This window comes from Dysidea avara, chromosome 4, assembly GCF_963678975.1.
Source record: "Dysidea avara chromosome 4, odDysAvar1.4, whole genome shotgun sequence".
NCBI lineage: Eukaryota > Metazoa > Porifera > Demospongiae > Dictyoceratida > Dysideidae > Dysidea > Dysidea avara.
The window spans coordinates 23,173,916-23,198,108 of NC_089275.1; the positions used below are offsets into that span (position 1 = coordinate 23,173,916).

The window sequence follows — 24,193 nt, forward strand, 5'->3', positions numbered from 1 at the left end:
TAATTTTTTTAACTGCTTGAAAGTGAATCCTTTGCTGTACAGCCTATGTTACATGCCCTTGTCTCTCTCAATGTTGGTAGACATATTTTGCTGTAAACAGAAATCACTTCCATCTACGCTTACTAAGCTGTATCAAATATTTATTGTGATGTCACTGGAGAGACAATTGAGTAAAAACTGTGAACAGGTAGCACCAATGGTAGTGGCTACAAGTGTTACTGAAGAAGCAGTCAGCAAGGTGCTACCAAGTATTTCCAAGAAAGCAATAAATATAGTGTTTTCACTCAGCAAGTTAGCATTTTCTGGATTTTTTAGTAATAAAGATGATGGATGGGCTAAAAAGAACAATCCAAAACTGATGTTTACTAAAGAGGATATCACTAATTCTGGTGCTAATATTAATCCTCATTTTGATGGTTTAGGGCTTTTGAAGGTCACAAATATACGTAATGTACCAGTAAATACCACCACTTACAGCTTTTTCCACTATACTGTGCAAGAATTTTTGAGTGCAGTATACATATCAACGTTGCAACCAGAAGAGCAATTCTGTTTATTTAAGAATCACTATAGAAACTTTAGTAACATGTTTGCTTTCTACAGTGGAATGACGGAATTGGCTTGTAATGATGTAATGAAGTTTGTTCACTCAAAAATAATAGCGAATAACAATAGTCACAGTGATGAGGAAGATGACGACAATGATGAGGATGACGATGTTGATAAGGACGACAATGTTGAAGAGGACGACGATGTTGAAGAGGATGACGATGTTGAAGAGGACGACGAGGACAATGATGATGATGTATTGCCAGCAATATTATGTTTATATGAGAGTCAGCAGCCAGTAGAATCACCCACACCATTCTTGCTCGATGTTAGTTACAACTCATTGCTACCATATGAATGCCTTTGTGTGTGTCATGTTCTGTCGTGTCAGCAAGTTTCACGACTAAAAATGAAGGGCTGTTACATTGGTGATAAGGGAGCTGAGATGTTAGGAAAGGTTTATTCAAAACAAGTAGATAAAGTACTACTACAATTAGATCTGTGCTCCAATTGTCTTACTGCTAATGGGTTAACACATGTGATGACAGTTATGAAAAGTAAATTCTGTATAATATAAAAAATATGCATTTTAATGTTTTGCTTACAGATTGCACCTTGGTGGAGTCACTAAATATCAGTTACAATGAATTTGGTGATAGTGGGCTTGAAAACTTGACCAACACACTTGTCAGTCACTCACTAAATCAGTTACATATTAATGGATGTGGCATTAGCTTTAATGGAGCAAAATTACTAGCAAATAATTTAATTCTCAAATGCAGCATTGCAGAATTTTGCTTATATGATAATCCCATTACTGTGGAAGGAGCTCGTGCTGTGCTTAAAGCAGCTTCAAGTAACGAAAAGTGTCTAACAGTAAAGGTAGATAAAGAGTTTAAGAATGAAGATGATGAAATTGAGCAAATCATCAATGCTTTGAAAGACAGGAAGCAGGCTAAAGTATGTGTCTAGCAAATGCATCCATGCACACATCTAGTGTGTTTAACAATCATTAATGAAGTAGGAATCAATATGATAAAAAGTAGTGTGAAACAAGAGACATGATGGTATTATGGGGATTTTCCATAACTACATAGCATAATACCATCATGTCTCTTGTTTCACTACTTTTCATTGCATTGATCCTAAATATTTTTGAAATACCTACAGTGGAACTTCTCTTTCTATTTTCTTGGCACATTTGTAAATTGTTGTCTGCACAGCCCAAATTAATCACATGGCTTGTAGTCATAATGAAGTTTAGGCTAGATGAAAGCACAAGGAGGGAGCTAAAAGTTGCTGTTTACGTATATTCGCTGGCTTGTAATAATAATCACCACTTCGTTGCAGATTGGTGATACATTTTACAGCCCAGGGGAGTGACACTGTAGTAGGGATGCCACAATAGTCGTGACATACGATATAATAGTGGCACAAAATTCCATGACATAGTATGTCATGGCCCATTTATGTCATGACATTAAAATAGCACACAAATTTGATGTACAAAATTGAATATTGGTTTTAAAATTTGGTGTATTATACTCTAGAAAGCATTGATACTTTGTGAAAATTAACCAAAGGGAAACACATTTTGCTAGAGCAAGTTGTGCCGTGACTTATAATACATCGTGACATAGATGCCTGTGACATATTGCATAAAAAATTCTATATCATGACATCCCTAGCCTGTAGTGACCTCCTTGATCCTTTACCCACTAGCTGATACCAAATCAGTTACTTTATTATATTAGCATGCTTTTCTTATACTCCATTCACACTATCCAGAGTGTTTTCAACTTGGGTTATTAAACTTAGGTTGGCAGTAATTCACTATTGCAAGTTTGATAGTATTGAGTTAAAACAAATGCGCAATAATCAATAGGCTTGCACTTAATAAAGGTACTAGAATTGTAGCAACAAAGTGTAGAAACAACTGAGATAAGCCATACAATATTATGGCCACCATATTTAAGCTAGTGGGTGCTTCTTTCTCCAGGAATTCCAATGCGTCACTGTCACAGGATCTATTACCAAAAGCATGGTACCTCATAGCCGCATTGTAGAATGCAATTAGTGAGTAGAAAATTGGTCCAACAAAGCATATTATTATTTTTTGTAGTAGTAGCATCAAACATTTTTCTTTAGTCTATTATACACACCTGTAAGGAAAATGTTATTCACAAATTTGTTTTCTCACATGAAGAATATGATAACTAGTAGAATTGGCCATGTATATATATATATGTACCACTCTGCGTGGGCAGTTCAAAGGCACCGCCAGTGCTATAATTTGTATATTGCACTGCTGCAGACCGCAGCAAGTGCATTATAACTTATAACGCACTGGTTGCAGTTTTGTAGACCACAATGAGTGCATTATAAGGTATAATGCACCGACCGCAGTGCAATATACAGATATTGAACTGGCTGCGGTTTTGTGCAGCATAGCACAAGTGCCGGTGGCGAAGACCACTATGACACCTCACCTAATAGGTGGAAAGACACTTCAAAGATTACTCGAATTCTTTTATAGCCTGACATGTAAAGGTCGATTGTGGGCCATAACGTCACCAATACGTATAATGTTTTCAAGCAGCCAATGGCGATTGAAAAGCCAATGCGGGTGGCCACAACTCTAGTCTACATATATAAACGTACTTATACACTTTACTAGTCTGGTGCCATCTTAGCCCAGATTAAACTGTACAATGACTCAATAAAACAAATATATTCTAAATAATACTAACCTTTATGTTCGATTGTGGGAACCAGTTTTGTCATGCCACCAGATTCGAGTTTAGCCAGTGTTAATAGTAAGAATTAGAGTATCGTTTAGTAGTTAGGTTTTGTTTACTTAAACCGTCTATTTTTTCGCTTGAGAGAATCACTATGGTGATTAATCTGGTGCTTAGTCTATATGGCACGCTGGCATGCTGAGCAGTACATGATGAGAGTCGAACAGCAAATGCAGGTTAGTGATATAATTATCCCATAGCGTACTAGCTTTCAATATCTCGGGTGGCTGCAGTACTGCAGGGGGAACGTCATCGCAACGTCTGGCTTGGTTACCCACAATTGATGTTAGAAACCTGGCCTTTATAAGTGTTACAGCTGTCTTGTGAGACTCTCCCCACCTATTAGGTGAGTGGTACATAACAGTTATACAACGTCCACTCGTGCTCTACCTGTATAAACGCACGAGCCTGAGGGCCGTTAGGCCAGAAGGCAAGTGCGTTTATATCAGGCAGAGCACTCGTAGCCGTTGTATAACTATATAATATGTAGTAGTTGTAACATGGGCACGAGTGATTTGCCTGAAATATACACACGTGTATATTTCAGGCAAATCACAAGTGCCCATGTTACAACTAATATATTCCACTTGGGTGAATCACCTGCAAGTGTACATGGAAATTGCTGGAATGCTTTGCGAGTGTATTTATATGGGACCATGTGACTTTTGATGGTGGGTAACGTCGTAAGAACAACGACAAGGCACTGCTGAGAGGCCGAACGTAAGTGTATTGTCACGAGCATGCAGATCGCTTCGATTGTGGGTACGCAATTAAACACAGGAAGCCCAAATACGAGCTGAACAGCTCATAATGAAGCTTAAGTGCACTATAAGTACTTACTATACTAGCCGTGAATAAACTAAAGCAGTGAATATGTTTACAGCGCTATAATGGTCTAGCCAATTAAGCGCCACGCCCAGTCACTACGCGTGTGAGACATTGCACCAGGTGTCTAAATGGCAATGTAAAGACGATTCAACTACACTAAAGTACTTACTTTACTAGCCATGAATAAACTAAAGTAGTGAATACTATTAACACTAATGGCCAAATCAATTAAGCGCTACACCCTGTGTCTGTGGGACATCCCCACGTGACTATTGAATGTAACATGTTTAATATAAACTAACCTGTGACCTTCTTCATTCAGTAAAACAACGAACTATCTTCTTCCCCAAGTCCATGATCTATGCCTTGGCTCACTTTACAAAAACTAAAACCCTCTATCGATCCTGTGAAGTGTCGCTATATTAAAGGAGAGGAGATCACACAGTTTCATCAAAAAAATCAAATGATTTCTGAGAATGCTTGGAATTCATTAATGAGAATAGGAGGTAGTATATACAAGTTATATCACTCCTAGGAGGGATATAACTTGTATATACTACCTCCTATTCTCGTTACTGCATTCCTGAGCAGTGCTATTATACCACTTATACATCTTCTCTTCCCTTTGAAGTGAGGTGTGACAGTGGTATGTGTAATAGTTATACCATGGCTGCGAGGGATTTTGCTGATATATACACCCAAAGCCCAAGGGCTGCGGTTGTATATGTCAGCAAAATCCCAAGTGATATATATCACTTGGGGCGCACTCACCTAATAGGTGAAAGAACTAATGAGAACTCATCCCATTTGTTTTATACAGTAGCATCTGAAGATCGATTGTGGTTTTAATAGCGTGGGCTAATAGCCATCAAAACGTTGTCCATACGTTAAAACGTCATTAATACGTTGCTATGCTTCAACACGCAATGTTAGAAAACTTGCGATTGTGGGATGGAGTTTATATTGTTATCATTTTTGTACTAAGTTAAGCCAACTAACTTCGCTATTGGGACAGTAAGTTATTATATTAAGTTAAGTACTTAGAACTGTAAGTTACTAACCTATTTCAACGTAGCAGTAGTAGCTTTGCTGTTCCGTGGTCTGTTCAAAGGCTGATACACGGTGGGTAGAAATACGCATCCACAATCGCCCAAACAATTATTTTGTGCCTTCATTATCCTTTAGTAACAACCAACTACTCTATCTTAGCCTATGTACTAAGCTTAGCAACCTCTACAAAACCGGGTCCCACAATACAAAGCTCTATGTCGCTCAATATAACGAGTCAAAGCGCATCGATTCTTTGAACTGGCTGGGTATCAAAGTCATTGGCAAACCGCTTTCCCATGATATTGCCCGGGCAATATGCGAGTTAAACACCGAGCGGTGCCTTTGAACGCCCGCGCTAAAGTGGTATATATATATATATATCTAATCCAAAACAGCCAAGCTGTAAAAAAGGAGTGCAGCCCTCAAAAAGGCTATGGTGAAAAAAGATGTGAAATCCAAGGTGGCGACTGTGATGGTAGGTTAATGGTAAAAATTTTAATAACAACAATTCAGGTGAGTTTGGTGCTGCTTGGTCTTGGCACAAAATTCACCTGAATTGTCATTATTAAAATTTTTACCATTAACCTACCATCACAGCCATTTCTTGGCCACCACCTTGGATTTCACATCTTTTTTCACCATAGCCTTTTTGAGGGCCGCACTCCTTTTTTTACAGCTTGGCCGCTTTGGATTAGATTTCACTTCTTTTTGTATTTGTATACCCCAAACTATGGCCGGCTTTGGGGCTTTTTAACCTATCTTTTTTTCTTTACCACAAGAAGAAGAAAAAAATGAAGCAGATTTTATAAATACTTTGACTAATTCTGATTTTATCAGTAAATGTACAAATTATGTATTCAATTAATCCTTACTGGATAACTTTCTTTGCAGCTGATCTTTCTACTGGGTGACTTGAAATGTAGCTGAACTCTCTACTGGGTGATTTGTGTGCAGCTGAACTCTCTATAGGGTGGTTCTTTGTAGCTGAACCCTCTACATGGTGACTTCTTCTAGCTGATCTCTCTACAGGGTGACTTGTTTCTAGCTGAATTGTCTATAAGATTAACTGTAGCTGAACTCGCTACAGAATAACTTGCAATGTAAAATAATTCTTTAATGGAGTAGTAAGTTATAAACTAAGCCGAATGCTCTATTAGGGTGACTGTTCTATTAGAATATCTCGATCTTGCATTTGCTACACGTAGTTGACTTTCGAATCATAACTCAGTGGTTTGTACTCCGGTTCTTCTGTACTACTGCAAGGACTTTCTATGATGACTATTCCAGCTACACACCGATTTTTGCTCTAAGCGGTTTGCCTAGTAGGCAAACTAATAGTTTTTTTATTAATAAAAATCGATTGTGTAATTGTGACACAGGTTGGATTTTGTGTCATATCTCTATGGTCTTTATTTCGATTCTTTTCAAACCACAAAAAGGCACTCCTACGATGATTACTCCATCTACATAGCAATTTTCAGCTCATTCCTTCGAGGGGCTTACCCTGTGGGCGTGACAGACCTTCGACCTTATTTTATGCAAATAATTGATCATAACTCCATGAATGTTCATCGGATTTCTACCAAAGTTGGTACTGAGATCCACCTTAATGAGCCCTTTAAGTGTGCCAAATTTCAGCCCAATTGGAGCACACATTCGTATTTTATGGCAGAATGATTTTACGAAGTGTGCAAAATGAAGAAGTAGAAAAGAAATCGAAGAAATTAAAACGTAATTTTGTTTGCTCGTATCTCGGAAATGGCTGAAGCGATTATCTTCGAATTTGGTATGTGGACTCCCCTAACTGGCTGGCACATCTCTAGCAAATTTGGTTCCAATCGGATTAGGTATCACAGAGCTACATAAGTGTGAAAATTGCATTTTCTTCCTGTTAATATACTCACAGTGTGGTGCACCGGCTTCTTGGGCCGCACGACACACTACTGTGTGTCTTGATATATATAGATGAAAAGTGAAAGCAAGATGCAATGAGTGGACATTTGTCTTAACCTGATAAGGCACTTTCTACACCTGAATTTGTTAGTAAAGTGTACTATGACGGTCGTATGATGTGTCATTTAGCCTTTTGATTCGGACAGGCTGGCAAGTAGTCAGAACCTTGTAATTTTGAAATCAGTACTTCTCCAATGTTAAATACACTAAGACTATTATGTGAAAATATTTTTGACCACATGTGAGTGGATCTGCGAAAACCCAACATAATGGTGCAAGCCTAAATTTTCAGTATAAGCCATTGATTGCAATGGGTAAAATATATGCATAATTGAAAAAAAATTTAAATGCTTTGTGAAGAAAAGGTCCAATGATAAAAACCTGGATATCATCATATTCACCTGCTCAAGAGGAGTTCAACAATCTTTGTTTCGTTGCAGTAGACTAAAGGATACGTAAGTTATGGGCGTTTTTGTTTACTTCACTTCGAAACGATTGTACGCAATCGATTATTCTTTACTGATTTCGTCTCTGTATGCAGTGAAGAATGGTAATAGAAGACAAAACGTATGCAGTAATGGACTCCCCTATTCATGGCAAACACAATGGTGCAAGTTGTAACTCTGTACTGCATTGCATTTGTAAGTTACAGCCGTTTTGTAAGCGCATGTAATTTATTTTTCCAATACTTACTGTACAAATCGATCTTTCTGTTGTTGCTACTTTGTAGGGCTATAACTCCAAAAGTTGTTGGCATACAAGGCTAAAACTTGGCCAGATCATACATTTGGCTAAGTAGATTATAAATATTCAATAATAAAGAATTTGAAAAATGCGCCATTATGTCGGGTTTTCGCAGATCCGGTCACATATTGAATATTTATATGAAAGTTGTTATAGCATGGTTTTTAAAGGAGACACCATTTTTCTTTGGAGAGAATCCCTGCTATTGAGTACTACCATACCAAGAGTTAATAATAAGAGAGAAGAGTGTCTAACGCTGTATAGGCCTGTAATAGATGATTGCGCAGAAGTTAAACGGCTTCCTTTCCATGTAACATATAGGGTTCTAGTATTTGTTCGTTTCCTTACCGCAATTTGTTTAGCTGCACCATGATGAATCCTCGAGAATATTCGAAGACTGAACTAAAGACTGAGCTGTATGTACAGGGAACAGTGCTCCTTCAATTCAAGAATGGTCAAAGTTAGGGTAACATGGCGACGCAGTGAAAATTCGAAGCGATACTCCGCCTTTGGTTCAGTGTGTATTGGTTTCTCAGACGCTCTCCCCCAGAGTTATCTTCAAGGTTAACAGCCACACTTGCAATGCTCTTTGTGGTGAACTTGAACATCGAGTTTAACGCACGCCCTTGTATCTGGGATAGCCTTTGTGGTTAAATGCAAAAATATACTAGCCAGTCTGTACGTTACGTGGAAAAGAAGCCGTTTAACTTCTGCGAAATCATCTATTACAGGACTATACGGCATTAGACACTCTCCTCTCTTATTATTAACTCTTGACCATACTGTATGATATTTTTATTTGTTTTGTGTGAACAGGAGGAAGAATACATACAAGATGCTGCTACTGAGCAATTAATAGAGGTACAGTTAATAAATGTATGTAGTAGTTATACCACAAGCACAAATGTATATGTAGTATATCATGCAAGCGTGAGTGTCTATGATATAACTAATTCAGAACACAATCAATATGCTCTAATAGAGCAGTCACCATACTGTATGTGCCACATGTAAAACAAGAGATATAATTATGTGGGAAATTCCTATGTCACCACCATTTGTTCAATGCCAAAGTAGAGATTTTCCCACATAGCTATTAGTGCTGTGAACTGGTATGCAAAAAACTGGTTATTAACCGGTATTGTCTAGGTCAGCCAATTACTGGTTAAGAAGCCTTTTAACTGGTTTTGCCCACCCACTTGGTAAACCATAAATTACCCCTGCTGACAAGTGTTAACATACATAACCTCAAAGCATGTGTAAATGTGTGATTGTAATAATTGTTATTGTAAGACAGGATGTTGATGGTGGGTAGTTGGAAAAGGCGGACATGGTTGGACACGAACACGAACATGGACATTTTCAAAAAGCACCTTTGCATTTATATAACAGTTATTTTTCATACCTAACGCTGTTTTTACAGCAGTCTTCGCTTCCAGACCCAAGCGTCGATCTTTTCATAGCATTTATCCATTTATAAGTGTACGTGCGAAGGACTAGACCAGCACTCCACAGCATGCCAAAGATCATATAGTGTTATACACATGTTCTAAAGTCTAATACAGAGTTATATAGTTGTAGAGATTAGCTTGTATGCCCCATGCAACTTAGCTTAGTAGGCCAAATCCACAATCATACACCTTTCAGTATAAGGCACAGGCGCTTATACCGAGTGTTGAGAGTTTGAAGGACCTGGCCTACGAGATTACATTGGGACATGCTACATTAATCTTTGTGACTCTAAATTAGATTTCTAGAGCACGTATACAACACTATAATGGTCTTTAGAGTACTAGTCTATCCTTCGCATGTGTGCTTATAAATGAATAAGCGCTATGAAACGATCGATTCCTGGGTCTGGAAGCGAAGACTGCTGTAAAAACAGCGTTAGGTATGAAAAATAACTGTTATATAAATGTAAAGGTGCTTTTTGAAAATGTCCGTGTCCATGTCCACGTCCATGTTCACGTCCAACCGTATCCGCCTTTTCCAACTACCCATTGAGGGTCACTTTGGTACCACCCTAAAGCTTCCAGCAGGCATGTTGAGTACCATTATGTCTGCCAGTATCACTGTATTACACAGAAACCAGTTAACCGGTTAACTGCCAGTTATTGGTCACCAGTTAACTGGTTTTGAATTTGTTATCAGGTTCATAGCTCTAATAGCTATGTTGTTAACTAACATCTCTTGTTTCACTACTTTTATCACTGGAACCCTACTTCATTTTTAAAATTAATGATTTTTAATTTTACTAGTTTATCAACTTTTTGTTATAGCATAGCTATTATTTGTACACGTGTGACTGCAGACCTCAAAATAATCTGTGGTAAACAGATAAACAGGCAATTTCCTTAGATGTCTGCAGAATTCTGTACATGTAAGAGAAAAATGTCATACATACGGTACCGCCCAAGTGCAACGTCGCACTCACTCACACATGCAACTTTGCTCGAGATTTTAAAAATTGCTTATTAAGGGGCGTGGAAACTGTTTCGCTTGCAAGACAACGTGGCAGCTGTTTTGTTCGCAAGAATCGCAAGCAAAACAGTTGCCACACCCCTTAATTAGTGATTTTAAAAATCTCAAGCAAAGTTGCGAGTGCGACATTGCGTTTGGGCGGTACTGTAAGAGACCAAGTTCTAGCCCTACTTCTTCTACAAAATGAGCAGTTTTAGTGTCTCCTGTGCAAAATGGAGAATTGAGAATAAATTGGTGCAGACGATGACATGGCTAAAATTTATGAAGTGTGACAACAATGTCAACTACATGTCAGGTCTGTGTTGCTCATCTTTAAATGTTAGCTGACTGTGAGCCATGCACCAGGTGGTAATAAACCATGGCCTTTCAATTTCAAGCTTTCTCCTTAATCCTTTATCACCTATACCTATATTAACATCGGTACCATCACATCCAAATCCTATCAATTTCTCTGGTATGACAGGGTTTTGCTTACACACTGACTTAGCTAGGCCAATAGTAGTAGTTGTAGGCTGTCAAACACACAAAAAAATTGTTTCTTACATGAACAGCACCATCACTGTCACTGACATCTAGGAAGGTATTTCTTCTTCTAACAGTAGTAGCATCAGTGCTGCCATCTATGTGCATTTGTGACTTTGTAGATTCTTTATTAAACCTAGCTGCAAATCATCAGCAATGAAATCAACAAAATTAATGTAGAACGTGCCATGTTTGTTTATAACATTCACCTACATTAACTTCTTGTCCCTCAAGTAAATCACAAAGAGTATTCATCTTCGCAAAAGCAGTCCCTTCTCTAGCAATGGTATATGCTACTTCAAACTTCTAGATCGTTTTCTTCTGTCCATTGTATTCAGAGCTGAAATTGGAGTGTATTGAATAACACTAGAAGTAGCCATCTTTGGCGGTACAGTGACATAGCCATGCTATGCATGTCAGTCTAACAATTTTTAATTTTGTGGGTGGAGTAATTGAATGGGGAGCCGATATTTATAAATATGCTTCAAATACAATTTACACAATAAAACTATTGTATAGAACTAATAATAAGCCTAGAAAACTGGTAGACAAGCTTTTAAAGTGGCTAGATTGTACAGAACCAACCTTCATTTCTAACGTGATTGTGCAATCACACAATAAATGCCAAAGATTTATCAAAATATTCTTCGGTATTTTTGATGATTATTGCAAAATATTGTTTTTTCAATAAATATCGAAACCTGCTAAAGCAGTATCAAAAATCGATACGATAGCAATATTGACAAATTATCGCGATATCAATATTTTTTCAATATATTGCACACCACTACTGTATATTGAAGGTTAGTGGCTTCTATAACAAAAGCAGTACTATAGTTTCTCATTCTTTTCCACGAAATTGATGCAATGCAATGCTAATGCTAACTTATTATTGTACACAAAATTGCCTAAGAAGTGTAGAGAACTTGATGGCATACGTAGTGAAGGTTTGTTTTGAGGAATCAAAGATTACAATTGAGGGTGGAAATCATCCAATTCAAGATTGTGGAACTACGTAGGTTCATGGCTCACAACGTTTCTTCAGCACTGATCTGTTTTTTTTATTGAAAGGTATGGAGCATACTGTACATATTTCATAAACCACTTTAAGTTAGGACAAACAAATAAGGCCGTAGACAGGCAGAAATTGAAGCTGCGGTGAAAGTTTTAATAGGCCGTGCAATGTTCCATGATATTTATTGCCTTCCAATTTTGTGCAAAGTATTGCAAAACAGTGAGCTGTGTATTGTTATAGTTACCAAAAAAATGCCGAAAAACTGAAAACAAATTCATTTGAAAAGCTCCCAACAATCGAGGTGTTACTTCGACTGCATGAAGATTATGGTAAAACAATATATCAGGGTGCGAAACTTGCCAACCACACAGTGGGCTTTAAGACTTTTGAAAAACAAATTACAAATTTGGTCAATTTGTTGACTGTATTTTAAAATGCTTAACAAATATGTAGATTCAAGTGTCAAAATGTGAATTATTTACACGTACCATAAAACTTCCTGTTACCCATTGATGGGAAAGACTGACGATGCCTCATTTTGATAGAAAGTCCCTACTTTGGCACATTGGCTACATAACAACTAGTATGTTAAAATTATAAATTTAAAAATGAAGTAGGGATCCAAGTGATAAAAAGTAGTGAAACAAGAGATGAACAATGGTAGCTATTACAGCATAGCTCAGTGGGAAATCCCTACTTTGGCATTGAACACAAAATAATTGTTATACCATGCCAAAGTAGGGATTTAACACTGAGCTATGCTGTAATAGCTACCATTGTTCATCTCTTGTTTCACTACTTTTTATAGCTTGAAACCCTACTTCATTTTTTAATTTATAATTTTTAATATAGTAGTTTGTTTAGTTTTTCTGTTATTATAATAAAGTATACAGCTAGCTATAAACATGTGAGTGTTTTATTAGGGTGACTGCTGTGTTAGAGTATCTCTAGTCAGCCTGCAAAGATGTGTGCTTGCCCCAAAAAGGGGTGTGGTCATTCCTGGTTTCGATCGATTATTAGACTAGAGTATCTCAAATCAGCCTACCAACTTGAAGGTGTGTGGTCACAAATACAACTAGCGTAAAAGGGGCGTGGTCATCGTGGTCTCGATTGATAGATCGATAATACGTAGAATAAAGAATGGGCGTGACCTTGTGACCTATCATGGAGTACTGGTACCTCCATACAGTCGGGGGGGGCCATACAGTAGCGTAGTCTAAGCGCCTTAAATAGTTTTTTGGCGTCTATTATGCTGCTTAAAGAAAGTGTTGATATGGAAAATTAATGCCTTGGTATGGTTTCGTTGGATGAAGAAGACAAGCAGCCTGATTGAAGATAAAAGAAAAGACAAGGCACACAGGGTGTATACTCGTCGGAACCCCAAAAGGCACATCCCACCGGTGAGTTTGTTGTTGTGGCGTAAAATGGTGACCATGAGCTGCTTCGTTTGGGGTCTAGACTTGCGACTGTGGTCAGTGAGTGAGTGAGTGAGACGAAATTTCGTATTTTGGCGATTTTTAAAAAATTCTATATCCAACCGCCAGTAAGTGGTTTTTTGTTTTTAACGCTACATTTGTTGTTATATGGACTAATATTATTCCGTAAAGGTGATTTTCGTCGCATAAGAAGTTTCTAAGCTGGTTTATAAGGGCAGTATTTTTGGCGGCACGCTTCACTTTTAATGCAAACCCTACTTAAACAGTACTACCATACGTTTGATTCTGTAAAGGTGATTTTCATCACATAAGAAGTTTCTAAGCTGGTTTTTAAGGTGGTATTTTTGGTGGCACGCGTCAGTTTTGATGTAAACCCTACTTAAACAGTACTAACGTACTGTTTGATTATTTTACTCAATGCCAAAGTAGGGACTTTCCCACCAAGCTATGCTGTAATACCATCATTCATCTCTTGTTTCACTACCTTTATTGCATAGATCCCTACTTCATTTTTAAATTAAATTTTCTTTGAAATACTAGTACGCATTAGACAGGTGACCGCTTAATGCAGACCACAATGCATACAACTGTATGGAAAATGTTTGGGACCTCGTGACCATGTCCATTACATAAATGCAACTGTTAATTCAGTTGATCATTAACATAGGCTCTGCTGCACTTACATGCATGTTAATAGCACTTAAGTATGTATCTGATAGTGGTTTTTTATGTGGTTTTTTATGTGGTTTTTTATGGAAATCAGGACAGTGAAGATGAAGATGGCAGTGATTGTGAACCAGATGGAGAATCATTGGTTGTAGTCATTATACATTATAATTAGATATTATAATTTTTGTTGTTATAATAGGACAGAAGCAGCTGTAGTAGCAGTCCTGAAGAAGAGGCATCATTAGAGGTATGTATCTTACAGTATTTTTACATTTTTCATTGATTATGTATATCAGAGTGGCATGTTATATGAAGACTGTGGTGAGAGTAATATTCAATCTGAAGAAGACCAATCATTGGATGTTGGGATTCCAAGGCTCATCAGATATAGAAAAATACTAGTAAGTTTAGCTTGTTGTCAATGAACATATATGTGCATGTGTACAGGATTTCCAATGCGTGGCAATACTATTGCATAGACTAAAGCCAACCATTGTTATTTAAATAACCAAGAAATGTTAGCATTGTTATTGCAGAGTGTACTACAAACCAAGATACCCTTACATAACAATTCATGGAATGGTTGCAATAATTGAAACATATATACATACATACTGTACATACGTTTTGTACCAGTAAATGATAATTGGGGACTTACGTATGACCTGAAAAATGAACGTGCCTTTTTTCTGAGGCAAATCTCATGCTTGCTCAAGGATATCTGTATGTACGTACATGTTACAATCAGAATAACTGCAGTGAGTATACCATCATGCAGTACAGTAGTACTTTATGGTAGGGATCATGAAGGTTTGGGTTTTTCTGTCCAAAACATACCAGCCTATCTTTTCCTTCATACAGTGTAACAGCTTGGCAGTATTGGTTAGGCTTAAAAGCAATCCCAAACACTTACAAAAAGTTTCAATAGTTTCAAAAACATTTATTCAACAAATTTTCTTCTGACTAACTACCAATTTTATAGTGGGCATTACCCCTAAAACAAAATAATGCCTCCCAAAATTCCACCACCATCATTGAAATACTTTACACAACAAAAAGCACAAAGTGTTTTGGCTTTTCTGCTCTGCCAGCCACTAGAGGCTATACAATGCATCATACAGCCACTATTTTATGCCACAATATCTCACATCTGGCATGTGGCCTTTGGGATTCCAACAAGTAGCTATCCTTTTTTCTTCAATTATGCTAGTCATCATCTTCTTCATGCAAAGAAACCATATCAAGAATTAATTTTCTGTATCGACATTTTCCTTGTGAAGCATATTTAGATGCTGCAAAATTATTTGTGAAGTGCTTACGGTAGAGTATAAAGAGGTAGTAGATGCCCAGTAGAGATACCTGCAGCTTCACAATAAGGTTGCCACTAAAACAAAGCATGACAACCATTCTCCTTAGTAGTCTTAAAATGACTGAACATGGTAACCAGTAACCATACCCTTAATGATCTAGCTGAACTTAAACAATTGAACTAGCAACCATGCTATCTAGCTGCATTTACAGAGATTGACACAACAACCACACCCTCTAATGATCCAGTTGCACTTATTGCAATCAAACACAGCAACCATGCCCTCTTATTGGCATTATAATGATAGCATGGTGAAAACAAGGCATGGAGGACCAGACCATTTAATTTAATATCACGTAAGCAAGCAGCTCACTTGAGATACTTTAATCAAACAGTTACCCTAATACAACAGCCATTTACGTTTTTCTAACAAGTAGTAAGAATTTGATTAGGGATTATAGAATTAAAAAAGTAGGTCATTTACACCTGCAGATATATAGATGTACTGTAGTGGACATTTATTCCTCATACTTCAATCTATAGTCAAGATATTGTGCTTATCAAAGGCATGCACTATATAACCACTAAGCTAACCTCCCACACACAAAAATTGCTTGTTAAAGTTGTTTATTAAAGTATGCATAAGTTGAATGGCATAGCTAGGTGTTTACGTGCAGTTTGCATATAGTTTACAAAAAGAATTCCAGCGAGTTTTGCTCTACACCCTTGCATTCAAAGTGTTATAAATGACAATGATGGCAGTTAGAAGCATCATTTTTATGTTTAAATTATGAGCACTTTGTTTTGTGCAAAACTTGCTCCAATATGTGCAGTAGCTTGCGAGATGGACATATAGACAGCTTTTCAACTTTGTTATATAGATTCTATGGTGATTTTTTTGGAAACACCATTTTATTTGGGGAATCCATAATTAATTTTGTTTACTTAAACCTCTTAAAATATTTGTGTATGAAAATTTCTATTGGCATTATCCTTTGATGATTGTTATTATACTTATTAACATTACTAGGAAAGTGATGAAGAAGATTCACACAATACATAAGGTATTTACGCATAATGTTATGGAGTGCAATGACTATATTATTGTGTGTGTGACCAGCTAAGCAAAAACTGGTCATTTTCAAATTTAATTTTGTTGCTCTTCTGTCATCTATATCAACAAAGGAACTGCCAAAGTTTCAGTTTTTAAGATGAATAGTCTTGGAGTTATAGCACTAGACATTGGGAACTAGTGATACCACGATATATTGTATATCATGATAATTGTGATAGAGAAAAAGATATATAATAGTTATACAGGCACAATGTGGAGTCTATGAAATTTATAAACCCGAAGTCCTGGGCTGTAGCACACGAGCAAAGTAAGGGTGCTACTAAGGGCCTGAGGGTTTATAAATTTCATTGACTCCACATTGTGCCCATATAACTGCTTTAGACTCTATTTCACATTATACTCAGATTACTTACCTCAACCACGACTGTTTCTGCTGTAGGCTCGGCAAGAGCAGCTGGTTTTCTTGCGATAATAATAGCACCATGGCAACTATGCGTCCTCACATGAAAAAATAATAGCACTCATTAAATCACTGCGCGTGAACAATGCATAGTGATTGGATAAACCTAGATTTTGAGTGTATGTTATATTGTGCTTGAAGGCGTGGAGTATATTAGAACACAAGGTGGAGTATATGAGACTTATTACCCACCCAAAACAGCCTAAATAGAGTCTAAATTGTGATGTAAAAGAGCACAAATTATTTAGTGAAAAGTGACTTTATATTTGCAAAATATGAAGACTTTTTTCTGGTGAAGCATAGAATACAAGTGTCAACTTTGTTTAAATCATTGTTATAAATTGACTGAATAAAACTTGTCCTGTGAAAATATTAACATATTGTATTCATTTAATATATGGTGACTATCGTGATATAAGTAGCATAATATCATGATTATCATGATATTAAAATTTTCATATCGTGACATCACCATTGGGAACAGCAAGAAATTTAATTTATACCGTGAATAAATTACAGGCACTTAATCAATCATACCTCATGAATAAGAAGATGGAACTTAGCTCAATCTGTTCACCATGAACTGGCACATCCATCACAATATAGTGCTTTTCCGACAATTCCTTCATATGCACAAAGACGAAGGCCATTTTAACAATAAAATAACGATGGTAAACTTTTATTTCTACTGCATCATAAATAGGCGCCCATAACTCAAGTGTTTTTTGTTGTATAAACATGAAACAAAGAAACAAAGATTTCTTACTCTCCGTGAACAGGTGAATCCAATGGTGTATAGGTTTTATTGATTTGAGATTTGTTTCGCCGCATACCAAAGGGATGTATCTAAAATTTTATGTGGCACATACCCAGTTCAGTATGTAAACAGTTGGTTTTCAATCAGCCAGTCACTTGTACTGATACTATATACTTTAAAAACATCTGTTTTCAGTATATTTTTTTAGCAAAGCCATAAAATTTCCCTTTATCAAACAGTACAGTAGTACTGTTTAAGTAGGGTTTGCATCACAAGTGATGCGCATCACCAAAAATACTGCCTTTAAAAACCAGCTTAGAAACTTCAACTTACACGACGAAAATCACCTTTACAGAATAATATTAGTCCGTCTAACATCAAATATAGCCTTAAAAACAAGAAAACTCTTGCTGGCAGCCGGATATAGAATTTTTTTTTTTTAATTGTCAAAACTCGAAATTTCGTCTCACTCACTCACTCACTCACTGACCACAGTTGCAAGCCTAGAGCCCAAACGAAGCAGCACATGGTCACCATTTTACACCACAACAACAAACTCACTGGTGGGATGTCCCTTTTGGGATTCCGACAAGTTTACGCCCTGTGTGCCTTGTCTTTTCTTTTATCTTCAATCAGGCTACTTGTCTTCTTCATCCAACGAAATCATATCAAGGTGTTAATTTTCCATATCAACACTTTCTTTATTAAGCAGCATAATAAATGCCACAAAATTATTTAAGGTGCTTAGACTATGCTACTGTACAGAGTTCGAGGTACCAATACTCCACGATAGGTCACAAGATCACGCCCATTCTTTATTCTACATATTATCGATCTATAGATCGAGACCACAATGGCCATGCCCCTTTTACGCTAGCTATATTTGTGACCACACACCTTCAAGTTGGTAGGCTGATTCTAGATTATACCTGTACTCTAGTCTAATCATCAATCGAAACCACAATGACCGCACCCCTTTTGGGCAAGCACATATGACTCGAGATACTCTAATACAGCAGTCACCCTAATAGAACAGTCACATGTTTAGCTGTATACTTTAACAAAAAAAAACTAAAATTAGTGTATTAAAAATTATAAATTTAAAAATGAAGTAGGGATCCAAGCAATAAAAAGTAGTGAAACAAGAGATGAACAATGGTAGCTATTACAGCATAGCACAGTGGGAAATTCCTACTTTGGCCTACTTTGGCATTGAACACAAAATAATTGTTATACCATGCCAAAGTTATAGTAGGCCAAAGTAGAGATTTCCATCTGGGCTATGCTGTAATAGCTACTATTGTTCATCTCTTGTTTCACTACTTTTTATCACTTTGATCCCTACTTCATTTTAATTTTATAATTTTTAATATACTAGTACATACTTATTGTACTTAGCGTAGGAGGATCAAAGTGCTGCTGCGTGCTTTATTTTTCATATTGCATCAATTAGCTGCATAACTGTACGTATGAGTCGTACAGTACAGTTATGTGGCTAATTGGGCAAACACAATATGCTTCAGCAAATACAGGGGCATCTGTAATGAAATGGTGGAATGAAACAATAATTATTAGGTAATTTCACTTACCTTCTAAAAAAGACCACCTCTTTATAAAGACTGTTTTACTTTAATGTCTAAATTGTTGTTTTAGAGTGTATCCCATAGGACGGTCTTATCAATGAATTGTGTGCCACATGTTATGCCTAGAAAAGCCAGAGTGAGTGATTTCCATGTGATACAATAATACTCCCATACAGCTATACAAAAAAGATGTGTACATGAAACTAAGCAACTAAAGGAGCTAATATCTGGTGAGGCCAAGAAATGAATGTTAATACTGGCAACTAACTATAATTTACAAAAATCTGTCTGACTATATTCCTAATTAAGTCCCTTTTAACTCTAATTGGTTAGTAAATTGGTACCTTTAGTCATTGTAGAGGAGAAAAATGTGGCAAAGTTACTAGCCAATAAGAGTTACAGGGAATTGATTAGGAACTACACAAGTCAATGATAAAGGACCAAATTTTTATAAATTATTGTTAGTTGCCAGTATTAACATTCATTACTTGGCCTCACCAGATATTAGCTCCTTTAGTTGTCAGTTACTTTTAGTTTCATAGACACGTCATTTTTGTATAGCCGAGCTGTTTCGCATGGGGATATTGCTGTATTACAAATCAGATATTTCTAGGCATGTGGCACACAACTGATCAATAAGACCATCCTTAAATACAGTACAGTTATACAGCATAGTTATGTAAGGAATGTTACAAAAACAACCCCACAATCATGTGCATGACATTGTAAATTGCTAAACCAATCCTACCAGTTGGCTCTATGACTAGAAATAGGTTACATGGACACTTATTGATAGTCTGACATGGAAAATTGAAACAACAACCCCACACAGACAGCACAATGGATCATGTACGTGACACTGTCAAATGATAAAACTAGCCTACCAATACAACTGCAAATAGATTATATGACAACTTACTGATGATAGTCTGGTCTCCGAAAACTGAAGCAATGTGGGTACCCAAGAAAATCACTCTGAGCAAGACAACCAGGAAGTACAATAAAACACCTAAAACACTGCCTGTGCTTGTGTGTACGAAAAATACACTATGGAAAATACAGCACAAGGGGGCGTGTTGAGAGGCTAATACAGCACAAGGTAAAGCTGAGTGCTATAATTGCCTCAAGATACCCCCAAGTGCCGTACACACGTGCAGCGATGCTTTAACTATAACATACAGGATACATAAAATGTGTTTATTGTGTTATATAAATCACTAGCTATACTCTAAATATACTGCAGTGAAATTTCATTAATACCACATATAATGTTGTGGCACCTAATTAATTTGCTACTAATTTCCAATTAATTATGTAATTCATATGCAACTTGCTACATGTTTGAAGTACATATCTCTAGTATCGTATGTAAAAAAATATTAAGTTTCTATTTGGTATTAAGCATCTCTTGAAAAAATTTTGGCATTCATGCAATGATTTGCATGATTAAATTTATTTGCAATCACTAATTGTGTGTATACATGTACAACTGTATGTCTGTCCAAACCTGCACTTGTGCAGCTAAAAAGCAGCGTTAAAGTGTTCTATAAGACCACTCTGCATTAAACATTAATATCGCATATACTTTGTGCCAACATAGTACCAATTCAGCATACAAGTGAATTCAGTGAAACCAGTTTCTGAATATGTTGTAAGCAGCTTTCCTGTGGAATGTATGTTGTAATAAATGAAAATGACAGCACAGGCTAGTACAAAAGACACATTCCCTTTAATAAGGCATGTCCCTCTAGTATGTATGTCTATGAAAATGAAAAGCCTAGCTTTCTCAATAGACTATAATGCCAGAGGCGGATCCAGGGTTTAGCAAGGGGGGGTGCACCAGGATATTAGGTATATAGTGCCCCTCACCCTAAACTAAAGCTATTGTATATATTTTAGGACTGAAAATTTTGATGTAGAGTGGTTTATCTAAATCATATACTGCTTTCTACATTGAGCTACATTGATCACAAATTGTATGGGATAAGTGACAATCATAGCTATAGCAAATACGGACCTAAAGAATGGCATACACAAGATCTTTTGCAAAATATCCTTAGTGTGTCCATGCATGGTTTTTTCATACTCAGCAACTCTCAATAGTGTTGTATATTGCGGTGACTGTTCTATTAAAGTATTTGGCTGACTGCTCTGATATAGTTCCGAGGTTGTTGTATGAAATTAAATTAAAGTGGTTTGTATGCTTAATTAAAATATAGTTAACGTACAGTATGATACCAAAGGGAAAAGTGTACTTTATTTTCCAATTGTATAATTATTTGGATTTTTTTACTGACTGACTGACTGACTAACTGATGCCTTCATACCAACATGACTCAATAACAGCTAAGGCTATGGGTTTAATTTTTCACTGTTGGACACTGCTTCAGTCCAACAGGTGCCTTTTGTCTTTGAGCAGGCTGTAGGACCAGGTGTCCTACAGACCTTCAGCATTTGTGCTGTAAAGCATTGGTAAAATAAATTTTGGCATACTGCAATACATACAATGATTGTATCTTGGACTTACCTTTGTGTCCTACTTGTTTTTACTGACAGTGCAAGGCGTTGAATTGCAGTAGTACATGTATATTGGCTTCCTTGTGCTGACTTTGTAGATTGGTTACAAAAGCTTGTTTATGTACTTTTCTTAATTTGTAATGCTGTACTTAAATATGTACTTACAGCAAGGGATATAGAATCAATTGCTTGGGCACCAGGTTTTTAGAAGACAGACTATTTACAACCCTATACTGTATAGCTATGACTATTATCATAGTACATAATATGGCTATATTTGTAAGAACGTGCAAGCCTGAATTAAAATTATTGTAGAATGCATTTAATAGATATGTGCAAATTATTTTAAAACCTTACATATTTGTATGTCCATTTTACAATGAAGGAAGGTGTTAATGGAAAAGAACATTTTAGTAACGCAATAAAATTCAGAATAGCATTAAAATCTGTTTTGTGCCCACAATATTTTTCCCACTTTGTGGTTGTACAGCTTTGAAAGTTTCAGCTCCCAGGACAGCAACTTAATTCAGGTGAGAATACCTTTAGCTACCTATAGATGAAAGAAATTTGATAAGGCACGGACTTTTTGCAGTTCCATTCACATACGTATTATATCAGAATTTTATATTATAGAATGGTAATAACAGTAGCTGTCATTTACATTATATTATCCACATAAAAACAGTCAAGCTGTGAAAAAATGGTGCAGCCTTAAAAAGCCTGGGTAATAAAGTTGTGAAATCAAAGGTGGCAACCAAGAAATGGTTGCAATGATGTTAATGCTAACAATGCACACAGCCATTATTAAAAATTTTTGGCATTAACATCATTGCAGCCATGCATTTCTTGGCCGACACCTTTGATTTCACAACTTTTTTACCCAAGCTTTTTAAGGCCGCACCATTTTTTCACAGCTTGGCTGTTTTTGTATGGATTTCACTTCTTTTTGTACTTTATAAGGCCCCAAAATCAGCCTATGGCTGACTTTGAGGTTTGTTTTTACTCACACTTCTTCTTTTCTATGCAGACACAATGATGATTATTGAAGACAGACTTATAAATGTATTTCATTGCATGATTAATTCAATATTTAATAATATTATTGTAATACTCTAATAGAGTGCACATTTTTTGAGGATTTCTAATAGAACATACATAGAATGTTCTAGAATTTCTATTGGTAGATCTATAAAATTATAAATGTTTGATCATAAGCAGATTTAAACTAGAAATTTTCATTTATAAAGCAGAAATTAAGTGATCAGCCAAGGTAGCAGTGGTTAAGGATGCAGGTGTTAGGTATGGAGGTCCCTGGTTCGAACTCTGGTAAGGTTTTTTTACGACATTTTTTGTACGCTTTTTACCCCATGGTGATTGCTCTATAAATGGAGAAGGGGCCATGGAGCTATATGCATGTGTGAAAAAAGTTGTTTTCTTTCTTCCTGTCAATATATTCACGGTGTGGTGTGCCAGCTTTCTTGGCTGCACAACACACTACTGTTTGTCTTGATTATTCATTCTTGGTACAGTAACTGTATTATATAATTACCTTCATTCACAGTAAGTATACTACGTATATGGATGTCATTATCTCCTCCACAGAATTACAATCGTGCAGGACTCTTGTTCTACTTATATAACCCAGAAGATAACGATTATGCATATAGTATTATAAGTGTATTTGTAGTCATTGTATTATTTTGTAATCAATTTAATTTATGCTGGTGTTTATTTTTGTATTCAATATGTGAAGACATATGCCATAATATTATCTCCTTGTATAAAGGCCACATTTGAATAAACACTTGTCTTGATTATAAGCTAGCCAGCACATTTGGAAAGTACACGCCTGGTCTACCACCACTGGGTACTTGTGACTTATTGTAATCACCTAGCTGAAGCCATACTACTACTGACCACAGCATGCTATACTGTAATTTGCTTTTATTTCATTGTAAAATAATTTTCATATACTAAATTTGTATGAAACTTTAAACGAAAATTTTTAAATAAGATTGAACTACTCTAATAGAGCAGTCATTCATGTAAATCATGAAAACAGTGTGCACAAAAATAAAATGAATTATGGTACATTGTCTATAGTTGGATATATATATATATATATATATATCAAAACTTTATAGTACAAAGTGCATTCAATAGTAAGGAAACAATACATTGGTATTTGTTAACACTGATAGTATTAACTTCAAAATTAATGGTTTGAGCTTTAAAAGAAGAGAGAAAAAAGAAATTAGCCTTAACCTTGCAGGCTTTTATTTCATGAACATATAGATTAAGCTACCACACAATTTTCGCCTGGAGGGGGGGAAAATAAAACCCACAACTAAACATAAAGGATATCAATAATAATCAGTAAAGTCACGTCACACATTATGATGTAATCTTATTAGTTGCACAGTTTTTGAGCCATACACTTTATTCAT

At 36.3% G+C, this 24,193-nt stretch overlaps 1 protein-coding gene across 1 annotated transcript; it reads left to right on the top strand.

The window, feature by feature from the left end:
* Positions 1 to 52: 52 nt before the first annotated feature.
* Positions 53 to 23,748, top strand: LOC136254410 (uncharacterized). Its single transcript, XM_066047102.1, has 8 exons — positions 53 to 1,106; positions 1,157 to 1,509; positions 8,739 to 8,783; positions 14,140 to 14,190; positions 14,245 to 14,292; positions 14,342 to 14,446; positions 16,385 to 16,418; positions 23,349 to 23,748. The coding sequence occupies exons 1-7, from the start codon at positions 53 to 55 to the stop codon at positions 16,415 to 16,417; spliced, it is 1,689 nt and encodes a 562-aa protein (XP_065903174.1). The 3' UTR covers position 16,418; positions 23,349 to 23,748.
* Positions 23,749 to 24,193: the final 445 nt, after the last annotated feature.

What these genes read in the sequence shown, in the direction of transcription:
- LOC136254410 (XM_066047102.1), top strand. Translation starts at nt 53, where the DNA reads ATGCCCTTGTCTCTCTCAATGTTGGTAGACATATTTTGCTGTAAACAG. An exon ending in AAGACAGGAAGCAGGCTAAA is followed by an intron (nt 1,510 to 8,738) that starts GTATGTGTCTAG and finishes TTGTGTGAACAG; the next exon opens with GAGGAAGAATACATACAAGA. An exon ending in AACCAGATGGAGAATCATTG is followed by an intron (nt 14,191 to 14,244) that starts GTTGTAGTCATT and finishes TTGTTATAATAG; the next exon opens with GACAGAAGCAGCTGTAGTAG.